The sequence below is a fragment of the Trachurus trachurus genome (genome assembly GCF_905171665.1).
Source record: "Trachurus trachurus genome assembly, chromosome: 24".
NCBI lineage: Eukaryota > Metazoa > Chordata > Actinopteri > Carangiformes > Carangidae > Trachurus > Trachurus trachurus.
In genome coordinates, this window is record NC_139910.1 from 6,291,403 (window position 1) to 6,318,993 (window position 27,591).

The following is a 27,591-nucleotide window of genomic DNA, read 5'->3' on the forward strand; positions in this document are numbered from 1 at the left end:
CTGTGTAAAGTGAGTGGATCTCTGAGCTGTAACTCAATACAATCTGAACAAACTGATATGAAACTCTTAGTATCATTCAGAGTGGCTTACACTTCCAGAGAAAGTCATTATTTCCAATGCCCAACTGGAAACGTCACTAAATCCTCTTAAATGACCACTTTTGACATTTGTAAGTTGAAACCAGTGATAGATGTCTGCACTTGTACAGTATAAGTACTCTATAAAGAAGAACTACCATAACAACTTTAGCATACTTGCCCATACTATAAAATATAGGCAATCAAATTGGGTTCAGAAGAGAACAAAGGGTTTTTACAGCCGATGTAATGAGCTTTTAGAGGTTCATGCACTTTTATTCTGATGTCATATTTATTGTACTGTGCAGTATATGTTGGTACTTATTTCCATTTATCAGACAGTCAGAAATATTTTTACATACAACTCAAGGAACTGCTAATTAATATCTCAATAAATTGTCCAAACGCAAATAACACAAGAAATATTGTTTGAAGTTATTGTTTCAGACTGAGTAGAAATAGGATGAAAAATGTTTTATGGCAGAAACAAAATATAAACATTTCACACAAATCCATGAAGTGAATAATAATGTGAATCTACAATGCTGATGAATAAAGTAATTAGTCTTACCTTTAAACGCTGCAGGCACATTAACTAATTGTCTTATTTTCTTCCTGTCAGGTAAATGAGTGGTAGCTACATGATGCGGTAACCGTCCCTCCTTTCAGCTCAGCTTTCAGACCGTGTAGTGTTGACGGACAGTCTGCTCCCTTGGCTCCTCCCACAGACAAAACCAGACGCTCATACTAACACAGTGTGGCTGAGTGTCAGACAATGGTTACTATGAATGAATGAACAAATGAACACCTGGTTGTTTGTTTGAACTACATCATAGAGACAGTAACCCATTGTTGTCATTTAATACATGGTTTTCAACACTGTCATTGCAGCAAAGGTTAATATATAGAGATAATATTATACTTTATGCACTTAAACTGAAAGGAAACTCAGAAAACATTTTTAAACTTTTATTAAATCTCATGGCAAATGCAGGGAAACCAACACTAAGCCCACTCACACCACTCATCCCATCCGCTCATCTGAAAGGAGAAAAGTGGTTTTAGCATTGCTGTAACACTTTGACTGTGTACATATTTATAAAAACAGTGTGTTGATAGTTGTTTTTTTGTTTTGTTTTACCACAGTGGTAGAGTTTGTTCAGTCTCTGTATGTCCAGGGGGCTGAGGTGTGTCCTCTGACCCATCTGCACTCCGCTCTGCTGGGGCAGTATCGTCGGACTCCCATCTACACTGAAGAAGTGCCTGCATCCAAAGACCAGAGCAACAGTTACAAGCAAGTCCAGTCATTTCTGTAAGAAGAATATCCCAAAACTGCGTAACTGTGAAACTTAGGTACATAGGATTAGTTGGTAAAGACAAAATAAATAGATTAGCAATTTTAAAAAGTAATTTAAAAGATATTTTTATGTGGAATTGGTCTCTTACTCTCCGTAGTGCATGATGGAGTTGACGTCATACGGCAGGTTCTGCGTGTTCCCACGTTTCACCTTGAAGTCCTTCTTTCTAGCTTTTAACCAGAAATGAATTATGTACGATTCATCAGGCCTCAAAATACAAACAGCACTAAAATCATATGTTTATAGGTCTGTAAAAGCATAAACTACAACTGCAGTTAAACTTATTTAGGGATTATAAAAAGAAACTACAGCTCCCAGAATTCACTGGTGTTGCAGCGTTGGTTCTTATGTCATGGTTAACTTGGTTTCATCCATATCCATATCCATTAACCTTCACCAGCTCGGTCCGTCCTGCTGTTATTACAGACGCGTCTGAACCAACTGTGACTCCGCTCACCTCCTCTGTCAGACACTGACGTTCAGTCTGAAAACACCAAGGGCTGATGGGAAATACTGCCAGTTGCTCATACAGTATACATTTTAAACGCACCTGACAGAGTGTTGGAAAAACTAAACATTTTTACTTGTTGGAAATGTTAAAATGTCAGATTTTCTTACAAGTTGAAGTTTCTGTTGGACTTCTGCTCCCTTTGTTTCTTTGACCTTTGCCCTGATCACATGTTTTTCTGTTATCTAGGTGATCTGGATTCCTTTTCTTTAAACTTGAAATCTTTAAATGGATAGTTAAACATTTTGGCAAATTGGCCCATTGCCATCAAATACACAATCCCACAACTCCAAAACGCTCTGGTGGACAAGTTGTGACCTGCACATTCACAACACTATGAGATAATAATGGAAACCGAGTTGTTTTAGAGGTAAATACAGAGACTGGTTGCCGAAAAACTGCACTTGACAGGAACGCGCATCAGTGGTTTTGCATGAATTTACCTCTAAAACAACTCGGTTTCCATTATTATCTCATAGTGTTGTGAATGTGCAGGTCACAACTTGTCCACCAGAGCGTTTTGGAGTTGTTGGACTGTGTATTTGATGAGGTTAACCAACAAATCTCATGAGCCTCCGTAGCGTAGCTCTGAGCAGCTCACGGCTCTGCTCCGCCGTTCTAAAAATAGCTTGCACCGACAATTAAAGGTAATGAACCTACTGCTATGACTATAGGGATTATGGCAATGGGCCAATTTGCAAAAATGTTGAACCCTTTAACATGTTACACACTGATCAGAGGTGGATCCCATTTAGAAACACAATGAACATCAGTAAAGAACAAAGTAAGTGGGAAGTGATGATACTCTTGTTGTGTTCGTAGTTGTAATATTCACCTGGGATGATGTGACTCCACTGCACTGTGATGTACTGATCCCGGTCCTTGCGTGTGTGTTCGTGATGTAATCCCAGCGCGTGGATGATCTCGTGACACAGGTTCCCCACGCTGCACGACCGGCCGTAGTAAACAGCCTGATCTCCTCCACGACAGCCCACAAACGACTTACAGCTGGGGAGAGAAAAACAAAAAAAGATCTGCAGGTGTAGTTTTGAGGCGACCAAAAAAATAAAAATAACAAAAACAGTTTAAAAACTCAACATGTTTCCCTGAACACACCATCTTTAGTTTGTGCTGAATAAATAGTTCCTATAAAGTAAAGTCTGGCTCCAGAGCAACACTGACTCTGCTTTTACTGTTATTCTCATAAATGTACATTTTTAAGCAGGTGGCAAATAATTCAGATGATTTAAAGGTTGTGCTGAGGCTTTTTGAGGCCTGGATTCTTTCTATCTCTATTTCTCTTCATTTCACTGCTAGAAAACCCTGTGTGGAGACTCTCTCTCTCTCTCTAGTTTTTATAAAGTTGCATTAAAATTAGATTAGAATAAAGATTTCAGCTCTGAAATGACCTTCCTGAAAAATGCAGGTTGTCTGTAATAATTTAAGAGCCTTTAACAGGATTTCTCACCCTTTGCCGTTGAGGAACTTCAGGTAGTTGAGCTCTGTGGTTCGTGGGACGAAGCGAATACACGTGAAGTCCGATATCATTTTGAAGGCGGCGTAGATGTTTGACTCTCGATCGGCTGTTAAGAGTGAAAACAAAGAAACATTATAAAGTAATTTTCATCGTCTCTTCTCACATTTTTTTTAGTTTGTTAGAGTCAAAACAACTCACCCAGCTCATGACTGATGGTGTAGTAGACGATGGCGTCCATCCACAGAGTCTGCACAGCGTTCCTGTCCTCCTGAAACAACATGTTTTGATATTTCTTAGTCTTTCTGACACAATTCAGATGTCATAACACTGTATATGTCGAGTGTTTCCCCTCTTTTATTGGAGATGCATCTTATTTCCTCTGTAAAATGAAACCACATCTTCCTTTAGTCCATGTGGACCTGACGTTCTCTGTCTTACCGGAATCAAAATGTCTCCCTCCTGGACAATCGTGTTGTCCTGAAACTCTGTGAGAAACAACCAAAACAGTCTCTTTAAACTTTATATTCACATATTTATTATCATTATTATTATTTTGTTGGTATAACATTGAGATCTCACCCTCTAATGTCTCTGCACTCTGTCCCTGTGGTGGTTCAAGCAAGACGGAAACATTCACACCTACAGATGTTTAAACATTTCATTAGATGATTTCAATATGATTTCAAAAGGTAGGAGGAGAGCACCACTCACATCTTAAAGGGAAAAAATAAGATTCTTCAAGATCAAAAGTCTTTTTCAGTAGGACTGAAACATCAGTTTAATTATTAAACGGTGATGGTTTGCAAGAGCAGTGTTGCAGGATCTTCTTTTTTACTTTTCTCAAGACGTAAGTGGATGATTTCAAACATTAAATCTCAGAAAACCCCAATAAGAACCAACCTGGTGTGTGATTGGTCACATTGTCGTTCAGAGGGACAGCACCAACTGAAAAAAAAGAAAGAAAAGATAGGCGTCTACAAAAAAGAAGAAGGAGAAAGAGAAAGAGAAAAAGAAGGGAAAAAGGAAAAGATAGACAAGTGGTGTCTGCTCCTATTTTGTTTGTTTTCTTGTCACCACTATGTTTCATCATCTTTAATATTTTGAAATAGAGTATAATATTGGTGTTGAAGTAAGCCAATGTAATTATAGTAACAGAGAGGGGCAGGTATTATAAGTTTTCTTCATCCTGCTCCTTTTAATTCATGGTGACTATGTGTACATTATGTAAATATGTGCAACCATGTGAAGAATGTATACAATGAATGGAATAAATCAAAATGAAATGAAATGAAATGAAAGAGACAAAGACAGTGAGAATCAGTTAAGTTTGGATTATAACTCAATACATGTATTAAAATTAAATGTGTGTAATTTAAACATTTACCTGTCAGAGATTCATTAGAGGTCGCCTGTGGTGCATCAAACACAGAAGTGACACTGATGTTACCTGTGGAAAATATATAATGATATTAATTAGGCCTATCCTTTATGTTGAAGTAAATATAAAAATCCAAAGGGCACCAACCTGTAGCAGGAGCATTTGTAGCATCCTGGGAGATGTTTACAGGGACACCACCGGCTGCATGAAAGAGTCAATTATTAATATAAATAATAATAATAATCATTATTTAGCAGGATATGTGACGTTCGGGTGCTTCAGTCTGTATGTACAGTACCTGTGGACACGCACATGAAGACTAGAAACCACATAGTGCACGACCACGGCTCAGAGTCAGAGAGAGAAGCTGTGAACCTGAGGCCTGTGCTGCCTTTCTGACAAACAACACTTATCAGGAGGTTTGATTTTCACCAGCTGTGGTGAATTCACACTAATTATCACCTGTAGGGTCCAGGCCGAGCTGCAGGGGGCGCTGCAGCAGCAAACAGAGGTGCATCGACTCACCTTCTTGTCCTAATATGCGAGGCGTTTAGGGGACATTGTAAATTGCAACAGTCTGCATGTGGGTGCAATTTTTCAATGGGATTCCTTTCCATTGAGGCCTGAGGAAGGAGTCTACACCAACACTAAGTGCATATATCAACCATTCATAGTAAATTATTGCTTATTATTTGTTTTTTCTGTCTTTCTTTACGTAAATAAATGGATAAATCATTTAAAATCAATTTTCTAATGTCAGGTTTGAGTCCAGTCTGGTTTCACTGCCATAAAAGTGTTGTGACACATTCAGAGTTTGATACGTGTTACTGTTGCTACATCAGTTTCTTTTCAGACTGGGGGAGGGAGGTTGAGGCGTTTGAGAGGCATCGTGATTTAGGACGCTGACAGTTTAATCATACTCATCTCCACTCATAGTTAAACTCTTCACTGTCAAATAAAACTAAAACGCCCAATAAACAAAAGCCTGAAAGTGCCGGAGGGGTTCTGGAAGAGTCATTTAGAAAATTAAGGAAATAAAGGATTTTCTTTTCTTTCTTTCTTTTCAGCGGCTGAGAATATAACAGTGTTTATCACTGTGGACACAGCTGGTCCTCAATGAATAAGCTCTCTGCTTTTCTTTCACTAGAAGTGATGAATGGGTGTTTCAGTAGCTCAGTGTGACCACTAGAGGACGCAGTGTGACACCTGAACTACTCAATCATGATGCTGCGGTGTTTATTACCCTAAGCTTTGACTTTCAGGCACAGCTGCAGTTTTTCTCCCAGGCGTAGGACTGACTCATCAAACACCAGCAGGTCATGATGCTGATGAATGAGGTTGGAGAGACATGCGTTGATGGGGCTGGAAGTGAAAAGGGCAGGATTAGAACAGCAGGGTGATCTGTAAGACAAAACGCAGGGTTAAAGTGGTGCGTTCAGGTGCCATTGAACAGTAGTACCACATTTAAATGTAACTAGAAATGTGTTATGCCTTTTCTTTTAGTAAATTTGATTCTATATTGGTCTCTCGAGGTAAAATAAAAAATTGAATGAATAATATTAAAATTAATATCTTAAAGATCCATCCATGTCAATTAATTAGGACACAGTTTATCTTGATGTTATAGGTTGAACTTAGTGATTTGACTCACTTGAACTCCAGAGGTTTAATTTTTTAGCTTTAAACAAGCTTTTAAAATCATTTTAGATGAGGAGAATTTGTCCATAAATAGACCCCATTAGATGAGGTTTGTGAAACGTGTCAAACTGGTGCATCTCTCTCTCTCTGTGGTATTGAAAATGATGTCAAATGTAATGTGGTGAGAAAATTCTGTTTTAGACTATTTCCTGTGCTCTGCCAGGAACAGGAAGAATTTGGTATGTGTGGTAAAACAGCACAGAAGACAACTTATACAACTAATTTACTGTGTAAAACATTTTATCCTAAGAGCATCTTTATAGATAGATACATATTACCAAATTTACCAAATTTCATTTAATTGTATGCTTATAGTCCAGGCAATCTAGCTCATTAATTTCGTCCCAAAAATAGAACTAATTGTAATAGAATTTTTTTCACCATACATCATTTCTATGAGAACAACATACTAAAAGTCCTAAGAAATCCTAGTTGGGGAAATATGTTTAATTCTTGACAATCCAATATTGATTTACTATAAAGTCTATGGTGCCAATAAGGCCAGACACCCCAATGAGGCTATTTTTTTCCCCTTTACTCCTATCACGATGAAACCTTACACAATAAAAGTATCCATGAAATGTTACATTTTTTGTATTACAAGTTTCTTTGAAAATGAATTTAAATATGCAAATGAGCCACACGCTATATAATAATATAATATTTCCCCAACTAGGATTTATTTCTTTTCAGAGAAACTTGTAATACAAAAAAAGTTACATTTCATGGATACTTTCATTGTGTAAAGTTTCATTGTGATAGGAGTAAAGGGGGGGAAAAAAATGCCCCATTGGGGTGTCTGGCCTTATTGGCACCATACAGTAAATCAATATTGGATTGATGAGAATTAAACATATTTCCCCAACTAGGATTTCTTAGGACTTTTGGTATGTTGTTCTGGACACCTCATAGAAATGATGTATGGTGAAAAAAAATTCTATTACAATTAGTCTGTCGTAAAACGTTACAGTATTACATACAAACACTGCCTCTGTCGCTGTTTGTTGAAGCCCCAGTTTTCCCAGGCGCCATGAACGCAGCTCCAGTCAGTCACTATCATGTGATGTGCTGTCATGTGGTGCAGTCACTTCCTACTGATTTGGTCCGGAGAAAGACACACAGAACTCTGCTGTATCATGTCGTCTTAAGTCGGGGGGGTCTTCTTCCTTTCCGCCGCCGCAGTGAGTGAGCATGTTTCGGTATAAATCCGGCCGTTGTCCGCCGTCGTCGTCGTCTCCGGGGCCGGTCCTCTGGTGGTTCGTGGCGTGTCTGGGATGTTTGCTGGTCCGATCCGGAGCACAGGAGGACACCACCACCAGCCTGTGGTACCAGGACCTCTGCAGGTAAACCAACACACCTCCACCGCAGCTACCTACACAACAGATAACAAAATAACACAACGCGACAGCATTTATTCATATCAATGTGTCCGTTAAAGTCTAACTTCATAGATAAATTCGCTGATTATTCATCTAACTTCTCGTGTCAGTGTCACTCACCTCCTGACATGACAAGAAAGGTCTCCTCCTGTTAGAAGAATATTATTATTAGCTCATTAATTAACAACCATTCGGCTCTTCTTTGTTTCAGTAACTAATGACAACTGGAACGTTCGGTTTGCTCGGTTACCAACGTTACATGACCGTTATCAACGGCGAGCTCGAGCTAATATATCGATTAAAAAGAAAAAACATACACACAAAAAACAGTTTCCTCGTCTGTAAAAACCCGAAGAGTTTGATAAGTTGTAATCAACCCACAGGTAAACCGACTCTGCAGAGTTTAGTCATACATTATCTGGAGCTATTGACGAGTTAACGGTTATTTTTAATATCTTTTCTTTAGCCTAGCTAGCAGCTAATGATGCTAACACTATCTCTAACTGTAACTGTAACTGGCATGTAACTGTAAACACCGTTCAGTCACATGTTATTCAAAGCTAATGTGGCACAGCAGCAGCATGGTATTTACTCAAATGCTGCTTTTAAATAAAAATGTGAGCTACTTGTGATACAGTATTTCTATTTTATGACACTTGAACCTCCATATTTCATTGGAAAATATTGCACTTTGCACTGCATTACAATTTTATGACAGTTTTTATTTGCCAGTGACTTCATAGATAACCTGCTTCATGACAAGCCTGTAATAGGCTACATAATGTTTTATTATAGACTCAGCAGTCACTAGGGCTGCACTGTATACAAAATATATATATATTGTGATTATACTGGCAGATATAGTGATTGTAATGTGAATGGTTCATTTTGTTTTTTTCATTTTCAGTTAAAAAAAACATGAAACTAATAATGGTTGTTGGGTCTTTGTACCAAACAATTCATCTTGAGAAGATGATTTGTTTTGCAGAGCAGGGCGACACGTACATGCTGCCAACAGTGCATAACAATGTTGTGACACATTTCACCAAACTAAGCTTGCACCTCCTGCGATTTGAATATTGCACTTTGCTATACTGCGATTTCCCTTAACACTTTGATTAACTGTGCAGCTCTCTACTACCCACCACCACCACCACCACCAGTGTTCACAAGCAGAGCTAAAATTAGTTTATCAATGAATTAACCAGCAGTAAATCAACACTCTTTTTAATTTAACACAGAAATGAGTGTTGAATCTTAACGGTACAAACTAAAACATCAATCAATTCATCTAGAAAATAACCAGGAGATGATTCATAATGGTATGCTACAGTATGGTATGAGTAGAATAGCTCCACTTAAACCAACTACACTTGTTTGAGTTAGGCTAATGCATGAGTAATTAATGAATATTTTTCCTCATGTGACTGATTTACTGCTACAACAAATACAGGGAACATTTTTTTTCTCCATTGCATAAAGTACTTTCCCTTTCACTACAGGTTCTTAAATCAGTTTTTCAACGTGGAACCTTTATTTGCGATGAGGCACTTGTGCAGATTGGTATTAGTGCTTTTACTTAATTAAACGATCAGACTGGTTCTCCCACCTCTTATAATAAGAAGAGGAGGTACAGTAACGTCACTTTCAAAACTGTTGACTAAAGACAGCGTTGTCCACCAGTCCTCCTTTTGCTCCTTTTGCTTTGTCTCTAGGCGGCTGCTGTTCAAATATTGACTCAGTAATAAGGCTGAAATGATAACAGCTACAGCTACCTCAGCCTGAATGTCAGGCTGGCTCGCTCCACGTTCCTGTTTATAAACACACACAAGACTTGAACTTAAAAAAAGAAACCCAGTTAAAGAGCCACTCTCTGTTGCAGCAGGTCACCTGGAGTGCTGATGTATTTTTAGTGTGTGTGTATGTGTGTGTGTGTGTGTTGTTTCACTCTGTGTGTTAAAGATCCACCCGTTTCTAGTAGAGTTCAGGTCACAGAGGACTGAGAGAGGAAGAGAGAGAGAGAAACGCTGCAGCAGCTCGTGTTTCTCCAGGTGGTTGGTGGTCGCCTGGTCGGTGGATTTTGAGATCCGGTTCAGATCAATGTGGTGTTCTTGAAAGCAGCAGCAGCAGCTTTTCACTTTCACCTTCTCATCTCCACTGAGGACGACACACAGGACACACAGGACAGGACGTGTGACTGCATCCTGGCCTTTTATCTGCTCTTCCTCCCCCTTGTTTCTGTTGCTCCACTGATTGATTTACTGACGATTTACTGTTGCAGCTGTAAATCACATGATCCAGTTGCTTCATCTCAGTAGTAGTGAAAAGAAAATTACCTGTCACAACTTCCCTAAAAGTTTGAACAATGCTTGTTGCAACCTGAATATATTCTGTTTATTCCCACGAGACAAACCAAGCTGCAAATCCTCAAATTGGAACCAGTTATTATTCTATTTTCTCAACTCAATCAGCGACACAATCATCTGAATAGTTGCAGTTAATTAACTATAGTTCCAGCTCAATAGAAACAGGAAGCAATCATATGTAGAAAATGCAGCGTAAGCACTGTAGAGCTAAAATGAAGTTGGTTAATTCCTTTATCAATAAATTGAACGTCGTCAGGCTTCAGTTTCTCCAATGTTTTTATTTTCTGTGATATTATAAATTGTAAACTTTGTCCGGGCAGAAGGAAGTGAGAAGAAAAGTGTCACAGTCACAGTGTCTCCTCTGCTCCTTCTTCACCCTCATGTCTTTTTATTTCTTCCCTGTGTTGCAGCTATAAATGGGAGGCCGTGGACCGGGACAACAACGTCAGCTACACGCTGAAGCTGTGCGAGTCATCGCCGGCAACCAACTGCAGCCTCGGCACCGCCGTTTGCGCTCGCAACCACAAAACCAACACCAATCAGTCCGTGGGTGAGTAGAGGAGCTTTTAGGTTGTTTTTTTTTTGTTTTTTTTTGCAGTGGCATCAAAAGCTCTAATCAGCCAGGTGTCGAGGCGCCGTGCAGAGAGAGCAGCTCGACACAGGAAGGAGGCTGAGGAAAGAAACATTTCTGTGTCGACTTGTGTGTTGAAAAGCAGCTTTTTTTTCCAACAGTGTAACAGACTCGTTGACATTTAAAAAGCCTCACTGTTGTGTGATGTGCTGATGAACAGGAGTGTGTTATGTGGTGTAGTTTCAGGGCGTCACTGACTGATGTTGTCAGCTCAGAAGTTGTGACACCTGTAGTCGTGTGCGATAGTAAACCTGTGATTGGTCAATCGATAAAAAGAAGAAGAGGCGTTTCCTCTTCCTGGTAGTTTGGAAGTGAGAGTCACTCCAGGCCACAAGTCAGTAGTTTTTAGGGTGTGGATGGATTCATGGACGACTTAGTTGTATTTAAAGAGAAACTATGCAGGTTTTTTTTTACCTTAATTACATAGGTTCATAGTACTAGTGCTGGTTAAAGGGATACTTCACCCAAAATCGATAATTCACCAATCGTCTACTCTCCGTCATGCCAAGGAAGGGTTTGGAGAACTTTCAGAGTCATCAAAACGCTTTAGGAGTTCCAGGGGGGGTCCGGCTGGTGACGGGTTTTCATATAATGGCGGCGGATAGAGTTCACTGTTGAATCGTCCAAAACACACACTATGAAACATCCAGATACCTCCATACTGCTCATCTGTACTGACCCAAGTGTCCTGAAGCCGCCACATGGAAAAGTTGTTTGGAAAAATGAATGTGATCTCTGTTTTTATCCTTGTTGTAGCAGTAGCTCCCAGTGGCTGCGCGAGATTTGCTACGAGATGTTCGTTCGTCGTTGTAAATCATTGGATGTTTGATGTAAACACGGAAGAACCCGTAATCTCTTGTTTATGACAGATAAGACTACAGATATAAACGTCATAACATGATATGTGATGATAAATAACATTATTCACCACTCTATTGACTGCTTTCTCGCCAGTTTGGTTGTGAACAATGGGCGAGAGGAGGGTTAGCACCACAGAGGAAAAGAGACCAGACCTGTGAAGTTCCTCTTTAATGTGTGAATAAAAAGCGGGGGCGAGGTCACGACACATGTTTAATGGGCTGAATAATCAATGATTAACGCTCCCTGACACTTAATTGGATATTTTTTGGAAGGTGTCTCATAAATGTAAATGTTAGTGCAGAGAGGATGTCGACCACATCTCCATCCTCGTGCAGTTTTACTATGAACAGAAAGCAACATCCAGTAATGATCGACCAATAATGGCTTCTGCTGATATTTGAAAGGCAGGCTGATAAAATACAAAAGTTTATTAACAAAAACAAATAGCCTACGACACAAAATTGCTGAGCGTAAATGAGGCATTTACTGAATTCCTAAACACAGATTTGTTCACATAAATAGATAAAATATTGAGCAGCAGCGTCTCTTTGTCTTTAGCTGCAACTTTTTCTCATTACTGCTCCCAGTCAACACATCATATGTTCTGATCACAAAGCAGATTTTCTTCACTAAAAGGCTGCAGTAAATGTCTCTATATGGACGGTAAACAGTGTCTATGCTGTTAAGAGCAGCCAAAATGAACCATGTTGAGCTTATTATGTAAGTCTCATTATTCTGCAGCTACATTAACCAGGATGTTTCCGCTGTTTGCAGACAGACATGGTGGTTTTGTTTAATCAGCCTTGTGAGCATTATGATTATGATTGAAAAATTGCCATTAATCCTAATTGGTCTGTCGGTGACTAACTGTCAGAGGACGTGAGGATAAAAGTCAGAGGTGCAGCAGTTGGAGACATAATGTACAGGATCAATAAAGTGTCGGCTCAGCTTCGTGTGTTGTTGATGTTGTTGTGTAAAGTTTTAAAGTTAATAAACTCCAGCTACCGCTCCGTCTTCCTCGCTGCACTTTGGACGTCGTCTTCGTCTTCCTCTCCGCCCGTGTGTGTGTGAAGTTGCAGATTTCAGCTCAAAAAAATCTGGTTTTGCAATTGTTACCTTTGTTCCCAGCGACACACACACACACACAACTGGAAACAAACAGGATAGATAATCTGTTGTTGTCTTGTATGTGTGCAGGAGGATAATACTGTGTGTGTATGTGTGCGTGTGTGTAGCCAGGATCCAACATGTCTGATGTGCAGCTGATGCTCTCTGGCTCTCTGGCTCGGTCTAATGCGTCCCCGGTGTCACATGACGGCCACACTGCAGAGCATTTAGTGGCTCTTCAGTTCAGTGCCACTGCTGGAAAACGTCTCCATCCAACAACATGGCTGGTGTGTGTTTATGTAGCTGTCTGTCTGTGTCTGTACGTGTGTGTGTGGTGGTGATATGAGCTGTGAATTAACCAGCAGCAGGACTGAGGTGCTGAACATCTGAACTGTGAAACGCTGCAGTTTGACAGATGTTTGTGTCCTCTTTCTAAGAACTGACGTCTATTTATTTTCAAAGGATAACCCTTTACGAGGGGATGCTTATTACCAACAAAAGTACAAAATAGAGCCGTAACAATTCATCGAACAATAATTGATTATTAAATTAATTAATTAAATCAAGTACTTTGATAATTGAATAATCGGTTTGAGTAGTTTTTTAAGAAAAAAAGTCAAAATTCTCTGATTTCAGCTTCTTAAATGTGAATATTTCTGGTTTCTTTGTTCCTTTATGACGATAAACTGAGTCTCTCTTTGGTTTGTGGACAAAACAAGACATTTGAGGACGTCATCTTGTGGTTTGAGAAACACTGATAGATATTTTTCAACATTTTATTGACCAAACAATCGACAGAGTAATCGATAATGAAAATAATCGTTAGTTGCAGCCCTAGAAGTACAAAACAAGAGTCCAGTCAGCAGTAGCACAAAGTGAACACAAAACATGATACATACAATATAGAGACCGTCGACGCCCATTCACACACACACTCGCAAGCTTTGACCAGCGGTGCCCAAACGTTTGCATGACACAGTGTAATATATAATAGTTCCTCATCATGTGAACGGTGGTTGGGTTCATGTGGGGTCACAGTCAGAGAGTGTGAGGAGAGTTACTGCAGCTCTGAGACGCTGCTGCTCAGTCAGGAAAACGCTGCTGCTGCTGCTGCTGCGTCCAATCGAACTTCTCTCTCAGCTTTATCTGGACATTAGCAGATCTGATCTCGGTGCTGATCAGGCTGAATGTCCTGCTGCTCTGTGTGTGTGTGTGTGTGTGTGTGTGTGTGTGTGTGTGTGTGTGTGTGTGTGTGTGTGTGTGTGTGTGTGTGTGTGTGTGTGTGTGTGTGTGTGTGTGTGTGTGTGTGTGTGTGTGTGTGTGTGTGTGTGTGTGTGTGTGTGTGTGTGTGTGTCCACATCTGTGTCCTGGAGGCTGAGTGTTAAGTGTGCATGTCGGCTTCTCCACTTCTTTGATAACATCTCTGCTCTCTGTGATATTGAACCATTCAGACCTTCGACCGCTCCATAAGTTGCATATACATGTTTTTAATAGCAATTTTAAAGGGATAGTTCAACATTTTGGCAAATTGGCCAATTGCCATAATCCCTATAGTTTTAGGAGTAGGTTCGTTACCTTTAATTGTCGGTGCAAGCTATTTTTAGAACTCTGTCTGGTAACGTTGTGCTATCTCATAGCGTGGTGAATGTGCAGGTCACAACTTGTCCACCAGAGCGTTTTGGAGTTGTTGGATTGTGTATTTGATGAGTTTGATGAGGGAAACCAAGAAATCCCATGAGCCTCCGTAGCGTAGCTCTGAGCAGCTCACGGCTCTGCTCCGCCATTCTAATAATAGCTTGCACTAACAATTAAAGGTAACAAACCTACTGCTATGACTATAGGGATTATGGCAATGGGCAAATTTGCCAAAATGTTGAAATATCCCTTTAATCTCCACATTGAAGGGATCTGGTGGGTTTTCTCGTGCTGATTTGAAGCCAGATGTTGTTGATGTTGTGTCACCACTCTGACCTGACCCTGAGTGGAAACACAAACAGCCCTGATCTCTGATCAATAACCGCAGGGTTGATTGATTAAGCTGAATCTAAAAGCAGCAGCTCAGACTCTCCTCTGTGTCACGCTGCAGATTTAGAAACAGAAAAACAACAGAAACCAGAAACAGAAGCTCAGTCATACTGAGAAGAACATGTTAATTTTTCAGACACAATATATCAAACATTGTTCATGTTTGAATCATAGTGAACGATATGAACAAACAGATTTTTTTTTTCTATTTCCTGACATCTCTCAGACGATGTCGTTAATTAAGATGTGCAGCGTGTTAATCAATAATGGAAATAATTGTCAGTTTCAGTTTTCACCACCTGATGGAAACTCGCCCTGTTGGTATGAAAGCACTTGTTTGTTTATTGTTCCCACATCAATCGGATTCATTCACACACACACACACACACACACACACACACTGGAGCAGCGAGCGGGGCCCCCCTGTGGTGAGGGGCCCCCACACTAATTAATTAACATACACGCATTCATTAACATACTTTCAATACAAACTCTATTATTGTAAGTTTCTTTTTGGACTTTTTACGCCTTTTATTTGACAGGATAGTCGTAGAAATGAGATGCAGCAAAGGGCCACTGAGGGATTCGAACCAGGGCAGCTGCAGCGAGGACTGTAGCCTCTGTAATGAATTATAAATATATAATAGAATAATTAACATGTAGGGCTGTTGTAATGAATCAGGCTGCAGATATTGATTATTTCTGTAGCTGATGAATCACCTGTTTATTTTCTTGATTACCGTAATCAGTTCATCTATGAAATATGAGAAAATAGTGACATAATTTCCTGCACGAGTCAGTATATACATATATTATATTTATATATATTTTTTTCTTTCTTATTCTTATTATTGATTAATCATACTCCATAACTTTTTACTGCTGCTGTTGTCTAAAGCTGCAACCTCGTAAAATTTCCCCACTGTGGGATGAATCAAGTCTTATCTTATCTTATCTTATCTTATCTTATCTTATCTTATCTAGATAAGAGACTAAACTCTTGTGGCTGTTTCTCACTTTCAGTTACGTCAGTCTCAGTCAGTCTTTTTTTATCTTTTCTGTGTCTGACTGAAGTGGACAGGCTTGGCTGCCCGTCAGTCAGTCAGTCAGAGCCGTTTCCACGTCTCACAGCGGCGGCGGCGACAACAACAACTTGTCCTGCAGTGTGTGAGGCCGTGACCTTCCCCCCTCGCTGACAAATTGGTGTTTGGTCGCTGTCGGCCAGCCTGGTGTCATCTGACTCAGATTTCTGACTGCGACAAAGAGCCGAGCGCTGAGGCTGAGCTGAAGGCCTCTGGACCGAATACTGCCGACTCACGCTGTCACTGGAGCACAAGCACATGTCTGCACGGCCTGTAGTTGTTGTTGTTGTATGAGGAGGATTTCCTCATGATATTTCAGGTGTTTTCCAAAAGGAACGAGCTCAGATAGAAACAAACCAGAGCTGGGAAACAAGAGGAGGAGGAGGGATGAGTCAGAGTTTCATGATCAGACTTTGCTGATTTATCACATGACACATGATGACATGACATCATCCAGCTTACAAAATAAAAGCTCACAGACACACAACAGCAGTAGAAAGCAGCAGGTGGCAGGTGGATTATACATGAGGACCAATATCAAGTGTTTCCTGAAGTGGTCATGTTGTGTTCTGTGTCCGTATGGGAATAACAGACTTCCTGTAGATTCTTGTACAGCAGGTTCACCAGTTATTCTGTGTTGTCTATTCGTTTTCTGGCTTTTAGATGAATCATTGATTTAAAGGGGAACGATGCAGGATTTTTACCTTAATTAACCAGCTTCAGAGTCCTATAGTGCTGGTTAAATAACTGACTTGTAACTTCTTCCAGGGAGAATGGAGACTCTCTGCCTTCCACCTAGTGTTGCTTACCCGTAATCTCTTGTTGATGACAGATAAGACTACACAGATATACACATGGTAACATGGTAGATGATAAATAACGTTATCCACCGCTCCATGGATTGATTTCTCACCGGCTTTCTTTGTTGAAAACAGATGCACATAGACGAGAGGAGGGTTAGAGACACAGAGAAGGAGAGACCAGACTTGCTTAGTTCCTCTTTTTTTTTTTTTTTCAACAAGGGTGTTTATTAATTTTCAGAATAAATAATCACACTACAACAAGATATAATACAGGTGCAAAACAAAACTATCACAATAAGGCTGATCTTCAATGAGATGAACATCGCAGCGCAGTAGCATGTGTTAATTTGCACAGTCCAAAACGTAAATAAATAATCCGTCAACTCAAACAAAAAAACAGACGTGTAATAAATACATGGCAGTTTCGTTTGTTGATGGTTTACATACAGGGCTTTCCTCCCCTCTAAGAACACCATACAAGATCTCAACATACTGTCAAAAATGAGATATTTACCCTTTAACATGAAGGATTTCCAAGATTTGGCTATAGTGTATTTGGCTTGTAGCAAGCAAAAAATAATCATAGATTTATTTGCCTTGCTAGGGTTATGATTTATCTGAAAAATACCAAGGATACATAGCTTGGGGTCTCTTGCTTGGTTCCTCTTTAAGTCTCCTGAGGCGACACCTTCAAGTGGCTTGTGGCTTGTTTTGTCTGACTGGGTGTTTTTAAAAGAGATGATCCCAGAGATAATCAACGAGCAGCAGCTAATCTACTGTATCACAGAAGGAAAAATGAAAACATATTGTCTTGACTGAGTCTGACTGCGTCGTGGTTTCCAGCAGCAGCAGCAGCAGCAGCAGCAGCTCCAGCGCTCGGCTCCTCTCGGTGAAGAAGAAGCTCAGAGGAATCCCACTGAGCTCCACCTGCTCGGCATCAAACAGTGGGCAGTCGCCGCCAGAGAGCAGCTGGTGGAGAAAGTGGAGCATTTAGCAGCTAAAGAGCCAGATTCCTCCCTCAGGAGCTGGCAGAGACTCAGAGAGAGAGACACAAGAGAGAGAGACAGAGAGAGACAGAGAGAGAGACGTTGTTGGATTTGACTCGTTCACCAGCTGGACACAAACACACTCCACATTAACGATGCTGCTAACGAGGTCACCTCATCACCTCGCAGAGGGTTTGATACCTGGGGGTCGGTGGAGCCGTTGCAGCTTCATGTTGCCTTCAGGAGTCTAAAACAAATCAGACAATTCAATTCAATTAAATTCAACTTGTCCCCGAGGGGAAATTTAAAAAAGCAGGTAGAGCAGCAAGCTTAAGTTAAAATGGAAAGACAAAACAGCATAAATATTAAATGAATAAATATGTCGTGGTTGAGAGTCTCTGGAGATATGCGTCTGGAGACCAACATAGATTTTAAAGCAGAACATTTCTCTTAAATTTAATAGGCATTACAAATAGGAATATAAAAAAAACATTATCCATTAATTATGCTTAATATTTAGATTTTTTTTTTCTAGAGATGGCATAAAACTTCTATTAGAACCATTTTTACATGTATTCATTCATGAATAAAAACTAGAATATGAGAAGAAATGGCAGTGGAAGGTAGAAACACCTTCCTGTGTTCTCTCTTCTGCTCCTATTCTGTTTTTCCAGCTGTGTTTACTGTACGGCTCAACAATATCTGTAGCTGAGTCATGTAGCTGCTCTGTGACTCTGGTTAAACCAGGCCTAACCAACAACCAGCTCTCTGATTGGTTGGAGAACTAAAAGGAGAAGCTCAGATAGCTGTATATAAAACCAGTGATGGGAATAACAGCGTTAAAATAAACGGCGTTACTAACGGCGTTATCTTTTTCAGTAACGAGTAATCTAACTAATTACTATTTCCACCGTTACAACGCCGTTACCGTTACCGACAATTAAATGAGGCGCGTTACAAACTACTCAGTGAAGCCGTTGTCCTCCGACTTGGCTCATCTCATCTCAGACACAGAAGCTGCTAAACTGTTGTTTTTTTTCCCTCCTCTCCTTTGGTGAGGGGAGGGGGGAGGAGGGAGGGACGAGACAACCGCATAAGTGATGATGATTGGTTGAGGCAGAGTAAGGTTTCATGCTAAGCCAATCAGAGGCAGTGTTCAGTTTGTACACAAACCACACACGCACGCAGTTTAGCCTCACACACACAGACTAGCAGAGGGAAGCTGCCGAGATCGGAGGGAAAGTGGAAACAGACACTACTTTAATCTCCCTGAGGTAAAAGACAAGAACATGTGAGGTGTAGCTACATTATGTCCCGGAGCGAAGTGTTTGTCCTGAGCTTCTGCTCACCTGACTCTGTGCAGCTTCTTCATTAAATCCAAACAGTCCGACACAGCGACGCACTGCTCCTCTTCGACTCTAAAGTCTCTGTAGCTCATCAGCTGGAACTCTTCCAGAGCAGCTACAGCAGCGTTGTGACCTCAACCATGGTTGGTGAGAGCAGAAATGTTGTTGTTGTTGTAGTGAAAATGGGCGGGCTCGTGAAGACGCGAATTTACACAAAGTCAAAGCGAGCGATAAATCGCATTTCTCGCGTATCTCGCGTTTGGTCGCGCGTATAAACTCGAGCGAAAAAAAAGCGTCGAAGACGCGAAGGTCCCGTCGCCATAAAAGAATCGGGTGTATTGCGTCGCAAAAAAAAAAAGTCGCGTATACCGCGTCGCGCGCCTAATCGCGTCTCGCGCCTAATCGCGTCTTTGCGTCACGGCCTTTTACACCGCGGACGTAACGAATAAACGGTGACGGTGTGAACGAACAACATAGAACAGGACCAGACGTGGCGTTGTTTCCTCTTTTCACCTACAGCTCCACTCTCCCTTACTTACACTAACTACTGTTATTGTTGAGGCCCGATAATTGTGGGATTTGTAGTTTTTGACCAATCGTGTGCTCTTTCTTTTTGTGATTTTTCCGGTTCACACATGTTTGTTTTTTTTAGGGGCAAATGCGAGTGAAATGCTCGCCCATGGTGGGCATAAGAAAATGTAAGACCTGTCTAAAATTATTTAAGACTTGAACACAATAATTCAACAAATTTAAGACATTAAGACCTAAAATTTAGATTTTCACATTTTAGACTTTTTAAGACCCCGCGCGCATACCCTGTTATTTCATATAAAAGTTTAAGTGCATACATATTTTATGATGCTGTGTATTATATATTTAAGACCATCTTAGAATTTTCTAATAAATTTAATACTTTTTAAGGCCTTAATTTTAGATACATGAATTTAAGACTTTTTAAGGATCCGCAGATACCCTGTTGTGCGCTCGCAGCAGGACAGATAATCAGATGGATAATCGGTAAAGTTAATAATTTCACTTAATGTGGCCATGAATAAATTAATTTCGATGTTTCGCCTGTTATTAAACGCAAATCTTGAATAGGTCTCCGCTGTTTTCACATTTAAAAAGGTCTTTGTTGTCTTTGTACAGAGACAATATGAGATTTGCTTGTAGCCACAGCACTTAAAAAACCCACTGTAACCTATTTTCATAGGCACACCAGCCTCGCTTTCAATAAAACACACACTTGCATTCCATAATTGCGATCAGTGAAATATATGAAAACAATAAAATACAATTTAAAAATGAGAGAAAAAAAATCCAAATTCTTCGACATATTTAAACTTAAAAAAAAGAAAGAAAAAGTAACGCAATAGTTACTTTCCCTGGTAACTAGTTACTATTATAGTGAAGTAGTGGAGTTACTAACTCAGTTACTTTTTGGGAGAAGTAATTAGTAACTATAACTAATTACTTAAAAGTAACGTTCCCAACACTGTATAAAACCAGACTAAAAACAAACATAGTGTCTTTTATTAAGCAGCAATAATTCATTTTCATTTCTGCCTCTAATCAATTAACCATGTAGCTAATCCTCCCAGTGTTATCTAAGACGTGTCAGCAGCAGCAGCAGCACTAGGCTGTATATGATCATGTGTGTTTGCTCAGTGTCCTCTGACCAGTCATAATAAAACATGTGCTGATATCAGAGCAGAGCAACAGGCTGCAACCTGAGCTCAGCTCCACATGAACCGTGTTCACAGACAAACAGCAGCAGCAGCAGCAGCAGCAGTAGTTGTTGTTGTAGTTTGGTATTTGGTGTTAGTAGGTCACCGACGTGTTGTTGAGTCACATTCCTTTATGGTCGGTCCCTTGTGTGATAGCAGAGCTGCCATTCTCATTATCAGAGGGAGCAGAGGACACTCTCATTATACTGTAACACCACTGAAGCTCTGGAGGTTTTCTCTATAGAAATCCTTAAAGGGGAAGAGAAGCAAACAGACAACGTAACATAATTTGTTAAATGGATTTTCAATATACTTTAAAAAACTGTCAAACTAACACATGAAACATAAACATTTAGAAGGAAATGGAAGTTTAGTTTCACAGAGTCGGTGAAAGTGAAGGACGGCTACAGACAGAGACAGCGAAAAATGAAACTGTGGAGGTACAGGATTAGAAGAGACACATGAGAGACCACTACTGTGTTGTTCCTTCATGTAACAACAACTTTAAAGGGTTAAAGCGTAGAAAAAAACTCAGTTTTCATTTACTGATGCTAAAAAGGAGATTTTATGTTTATGTCTAAAGGAATATTAGGAGAAACTTAAGCACCAGAGTGGTGTCGCCTGTTAAACACAGACAGATACATACTGTATTTATAAATAGAGTTTATTACATGAGGATCAGAGTGACAGTGACTTTTATAAGAGATGTTTATGTAGAGCTGAAACCAACATTTGAATAATAAGAGTCATAAAGATCTAGATTTCACTTTGCTCCAGAGAGATAAACAAAACTTCAGAGCAGCTTCCTCCTGATGTTTGACTTCACAGTTAGTTTACTGTAGATTGTTTGCTCAGGACTTAAATTCATTTTTAATTAAAACCAAATGAAGCTTTTCCTTTCAGACTTCGTTCCAGGTCACTGACAATAATGAGTTTACCTGTTCATGGACCTGGGAAAACAATTTTAATGTCCAAAATAAACTAAAAATTATCCAAGTGACCATTTGCAAAATGTATAAATCTTTATTTGTCAGATATATCAGTGGAAATATGAAGATTTTTTCATTGTTTTGAATGTACAGGAGGTTGTTTTATGTTTCCATCTTGTCTGTCCTTCGCAAAATTCTGATAAAATTCACATTTAAGCCCTCACTTTGCCATATGAGTGGGTAGACGAGGACTGAATCTGCAACTTTAGTGGTTGGTGATAGGAAACTACAGAGAGCTGGTGACTAACTCTACTTCACTTTAACTTCCTGATCCTGCAGCAGTTTGACTGTCCGCATGTTCGACATGACTGTGATGGTGTTGATGTGAGAGAAGGAGTCAGAAGCAGAAGGAAGTTGAATATCAGCATTAAAAACTTAAATACAAGCATAAACTATAAAACCACATACTATTACACTGTTGATTCATATCATTTGGGAGTTAGTTGAAAATAACAAATCTACAGAAACTTCATTATTCAAAGCTCGGGGTCTGGTTGGTTGGAGTTGGTTTTGTTTTGAAACGTAATTTTCAGCTTCATCTGTTAATGTACACTGCTCACAGAAATGAGTTCCTCCTCTGACTGACCTGCTGTCCGTTTATTTAACTTCCTGAGTCTTAAATCAAGTCGGAGGCTTCATGCAGGACGTTTCCCACCGCTGTGTGTGTGTGTGTATATGATGATGGTGATGAATCCTGGGTGCTGACATCAGGGTTAGGATGTCATGGTGCAGAGGTTCATCCTTTATGTTTGTGTGTTACAGCAGGGCAGAGTTTAGGATATTACTGTGTGCTATAACAACAACACACAGGGACGTCCAGTCTGAGAGAGTCAGACCTTTATTTATGTACAGTATTTTACATTTTAAATGCTTATTCATCAAATATAGTTTTAGTCATCACTGCCTGCAGCCACTGAATATGAACCTTAGTGATATTGTATGTGTGTATTAAAGCAGCTGGTTCACTGGAGTCCTAAAGCTTTAGAAATGGCTTTGTAACAGTTTCTAGACTGACAGAATTTCAGAATTTCTTCAGATTGCAGGATGATGTGTTGCATTTTGAGATGTTTTACTGTAGCTTCCTTTAGCCTCCTAGTGTTCTCTTTGCTTTTGTTGTTTATTTAAATCACGATTACTACTGTGAATTACTTTGGAGAATGCTTCATATACAGTATGTAGATGTATTTGTAACTATTTTTTCACAGAAATGAATATAGGGTCGTTACAGTATGTTCTCTTGGTTTTCCGATTTGTCGTTGTTCTTATTATTGTTATGATGGTATTAACTCTTGTTTGCTCATTTGCACAATTGGAATCAGTTGTCTGGGGTCGGCGGATCTATTTATGAATGGACACGCCCCCGATTATGTCCACAACACAAAATGGCCTAGAGCCGAAACCCGTGTGTTCTTTCTTCTGCTTTGCTCAGTTAAATAGTGTAGTGTCATAGATATAATAGAGAGTGCTGACTTTTTCATTTGTCAGTGGGCAGATTTGCCAAAATGTTGAACTATCTCTTAAGGTGATCTCTTGATCCATCAGGTCTGGCAGTGGAGAGTGAGATTGAACTCAGCTTTCCAAAACATGTGGTTTATCACAGTTAGTTCATGATTTAACAAGAGGGGCATTACTTTTCCACATAGGGCCAGGGAGGTTTGGATAGCTTTTACTGCATCAATAGATGAAATCATCGTTTTAAAAACTGCATTTTATATTAATTTGGTTTATCTTGGTCTAATATTAAAATGTAAGTGTGACAAATATGCAAAAAAGTAAGAAATCAGGAGGGGGTGTGTACTGTAAATGTCTTTAAAACATGTTTTAATGTATGTGACTGACTCTGTGTGTGCTTGTGTGTTTGTGTACAGGTGAACTGTCCCTGCAGAGGCTCTCTGGCTCCGTCCTGGATTACAACAGCACGCAAAAATGTCCAGACAGCACCAACAACATCCAGTCCAGCATCAGCTTCCAGTGCGGGAAAACCATGGTGAGATGCACAAAGAGCTAAAAGAAAAGCAAAGGGATGTTTTTGTTGTTTTGTTTCTAATTTTTTAGATATTTTTAGGTTTTATTTTCTCTTTCTGCGCAGCTCTAAAAGCATCAAGGTGGATTTTCAACCTGTTCTTCTGTGCAACGTTTCCTGTACAAACCGAGGTCGAAGTAGAAATGTCACCTGGTTTCATGAGCAGGAATCCATGTGTTTCATGTTTCAGTTTATTGCTCATCATAGCTTTGCTGCTCTGACACATGTTAGGAAGGTGCAAAGTAATAAAACCACACTTGAACATGAAGTTCCCCCATGAATAAGCACTTGAGCTGCTGTTGTTGTTGTTGTGTAACACTGAGGAACATGATTGTGCTTTGCTGGTTTCAGACAGTCAGTTCTTTATTTATTTATTCCTCAGACCAGGCTGATGAACCCTGACGGAGATGTTTGAGTTTTTATGTGCGACTCAAACTGTGAAAGTTATAATAATGATTTAAAACAAATGTCAAACTGGAGTTATTGAACTCTGCCGTCAGCTGCAATGAAAGGAAGTGAATGTGTCAGTGGAAATAATGTAGAACAATGACAGTCACCTGCTCGTCTGAGTCAACACTGTGTGTGTGTGTGTGTGTGTGTGAGACGGGGGCGACATCAACACGTGGCATTTCCTGTTGAATTTTCTGTTCCATCAGTGGACGATGGAGTTTCACTTTACAGAGTCTTATGAAGAGAAATGAAAGCAGCTTCCACAGGCATCTTATGTTTTATGTATTTATTTATTTATTTAGTTAGTGTCTTCTGCACATTTACTGACATTTATATTTAGCTATAAATAGTTGAAGGAGTCGTAAACAGCCAGAGAGAGACCGGAGGAGTGGAAAAACAATATAACTGTCACTTGAACAAATAAAAAGCTCATATACAAACTATAATAGTTATTCACATAGATCAGTCTCACGTTTACCTCCTCAGTGTGAAACAGTAGCTGTGATGTATTTCTCTCTTTCTCCGTGCAGCTCTTAGACTTGGTAATGGAAAATGTTTATATAATATACAGTATGTTGATATTATGAAGAACTGGCAGTGGAGCCTAAATGTCTGAGACCAGTTTAATTAATGTATATTTACTTTATTTAATAGTAAACAGTAAGAAATGATGTGATATGAATCTCTAATACAACTCAACTTAACTCAATTTGTATTTATATAGCACATTTAAAACAACAGGAACATAAAAAACAGTAGAAAAACCACATAAATGACCAATATAGCTCAAAAATAATAGTTCAGACAATAAAAACAATCACTAAAATAAGACAAAATACAAATAAAAGCTATACAAACAAGAATTTTAATACAGAAATTGATCTGTTAATTGTTTTTTCTTACTAAAAAAATCTCCTTACTTTCTTGCTGTAAAGACCCGTAGATCAGATGATCAGTGTGAGGCCAGAGCACGAGCACAGGAAACATCCAGGATGATTCAAGGGTCAAAGTGACATCATCTCAGTCTGTCAACTAAGTTCTTTAAATATCATCATAATGTAAATCAGCAGAATTTGTCGCCTGAAACCTCGTTAAAGTAGAAGTGCCGTCTCGTGAGAAAACCAAAAAGAAAAAGAAGTCGGGCCCACGGCGGGAAAAGTTGCTGATGTGACTGAACGGCGAAATAAAAAAGGACTTTTCTCAGCGCGAGCTCTTGAGAAGCCACCGTGAGCAAACACTGACTGTGTAAATGAAGGGAATAACTGTAAAAGTTAGATATTTATAGAAAAGTGGTGTAGAAACATCAGACGGGCATCCGGAGAGCAGGAGTCACCGGCAGTAGCTCCAGTGTGTTCAACGTGGATACAAACTCACCTTTTTAGTCTTGTTTTTAACTGAATTTCCCTTCTTTTTGTAATTATTATTAATAATTATTATATTAGTTTTACTGTTTTATTATTTCACTTACTTATTTTACCAGAAATAACAAGTAATTGCATCATAATGTCTAGAAATAGCCTAGAAATAAAGGTTAATTTCATAGTAATGTCAACAAATATAGCCAAGAAATAACGATTGATTGCGTAGAAAAACAATTGCAAGGACTTGGTGGAGAAAAATGATGACCTTTTCCAAATAATTCAAGCATGAAAAGCATGTGTAATCTTCTGCCTTTATGAAAAACATGACATTACTATGAAATTGACTGTTGTTTCTTGGCTATTTCTACAGTAATATCACGTAATAGCAGCCTGTAAATTAAAGGGTTACCATTTAGTTATGTATGTATTTATTTCTCCTACTCCCTTTTATTACTCCTTTTTTCCATTATTATTTGTATTATTTACAGCTCTATTTAGTCTCTTTTACAACCTCATTTTTTAATACTCCAGTGTTTCCCCGATAAGTGCTAACTGTTAAGATACACAGCATTTTTTCTGATATAACATGTTTACTTTCATGCTGTATGGAAAGCACTTTGTGTTACATTTTAAATGTATGAAAAGTGCTATAGAAATAAAGTTTTATTGACTGATAAACAGTGATTATATTCTGTATATTTGCGTCCTCTCCATGATATTGTGCCAGTCGATCTTATCAGTGTGAAACTCTCTGTCTGACTTGTGTTTCCTTTGCTGTGTTTTCTGTTCTGCAGGGAACCCCGGAGTTCGTGGCCGTCTCTCAGTGTGTGCATTACTTTGAATGGAGGACCTACGTCGCCTGTAAGAGAGATAAATTCAAGCCACACAAAGAGGTAGGTGGAGGTGGAGGTGGAGTGTATGTCAGAGTGAAACTGTGCAGCCTTTAGCCGTGGTGGTATGTGAGAGACAATGAGCCAGGAGAAGGTGTTGAACTGCCAATCAACAGTTTCTCTCCAACTCCCACTTCTGTCCGAGCACGTACTACAGGGTCTAAAGTTTTATAGTTTATTTATGAGTGAAGAGGAAAAAAGTCACATGTCGTCACGGTGATCGAGGTAATGTGAGATGAGCATGGAAAAGCTGAAAGAATGTGTGAAATAGATTAAAGCCATTTTAGTTGGTCACATGAAAACCAAAGAAAAACACTTATTAAAAAAAAAAATACAACTGTTGAGGTTTGTTTTTTTTGTTTTTGAAGCGCAAAAAACAACTGGTAACAGGAATCTGCTGGTCCTAGAAGTTCGTATTAGGACAACATGTCAGTGTTATAACATGTCAGTGCTGCAGTCTGAGCCTCCTCTCCTCTCTGTTGTTTCCAGGTTCCCTGCTACGTGTTCGACTCTGACGGTAAGAAACACGACCTAAACCCTCTGATCAAACAGAAAGATGGATACCTGGTGGACGACGGAGACGACAACATCGACTTCTACATCAACATCTGCCGCAGCCTCAGTGAGTGATGGACGGATGGATGACTGGATGGATGGATAGATGGATGGACGGGCATTGGAATGGATGGATGGATAGATGGTTGGTTGGTTGGATGGATGGATGGTTGGTTGGTTGGATGGATGATAAATGGATGGATGGATAGATGGTTGGTTGGATAGATTGATGGACAGATGGTTGGATGGATGGATGGATGGATGGCCGGATGTTTGGTTGGATTATTGGACGGATGGTTAGTTGGATGGTTGTTTGGATAGATGGATGGATGGATGGATGGATGGATGGATGGATGGATGGATGGATGGTTGGTTGGTTGGTTGGTTGGTTGGTTGGTTGGATTGATGGATGGATAGACGGATGGTTGGATGGGCAGATGGATGGTTGGATAGATGGATGGATGGTTGGATGATTGGATAGATGGACGGATGGTTAGATAGATGGACAGATGGT

General features: G+C 39.6%; 2 protein-coding genes and 1 long non-coding RNA gene across 3 annotated transcripts in view; 1 reads left to right on the forward strand and 2 right to left on the reverse strand.

Annotated features, from left to right (window-relative positions):
* Positions 1-1,034: 1,034 nt before the first annotated feature.
* Positions 1,035-4,289, reverse strand: LOC311007130 (hatching enzyme 1.2-like; the record flags this gene model as incomplete). The annotated part of the gene is made up of 9 exons (XM_084000218.1): positions 1,035-1,118; positions 1,219-1,340; positions 1,524-1,605; positions 2,779-2,951; positions 3,412-3,526; positions 3,619-3,688; positions 3,859-3,905; positions 4,000-4,059; positions 4,256-4,289. The coding sequence occupies 9 exons, from the start codon at positions 4,287-4,289 to the stop codon at positions 1,102-1,104; spliced, it is 720 nt and encodes a 239-aa protein (XP_083856344.1). The 3' UTR covers positions 1,035-1,101.
* Positions 4,290-4,824: 535 nt separating this feature from the next.
* On the reverse strand, positions 4,825-6,154 carry LOC311006991. The gene is made up of 3 exons (XR_014596404.1): positions 6,042-6,154; positions 4,946-4,999; positions 4,825-4,867 (listed from the first exon to the last, which is right to left on the reverse strand). It is a non-coding gene; the product is annotated as an uncharacterized lncRNA (long non-coding RNA).
* A 1,425-nt stretch (positions 6,155-7,579) lies between these two features.
* Positions 7,580-27,591, forward strand: part of igf2r (insulin-like growth factor 2 receptor) — a 61,694-nt gene continuing 41,682 nt past the window's right edge. Inside the window, exons 1-5 of the mRNA XM_084000671.1 lie at positions 7,580-7,839; positions 10,652-10,791; positions 23,667-23,785; positions 26,427-26,525; positions 27,012-27,144. Of these exons, the coding sequence (XP_083856797.1) occupies positions 7,688-7,839; positions 10,652-10,791; positions 23,667-23,785; positions 26,427-26,525; positions 27,012-27,144 (643 nt within the window). The 5' untranslated portion in view covers positions 7,580-7,687. The remainder of the gene's footprint in view (positions 7,840-10,651; positions 10,792-23,666; positions 23,786-26,426; positions 26,526-27,011; positions 27,145-27,591) is intronic.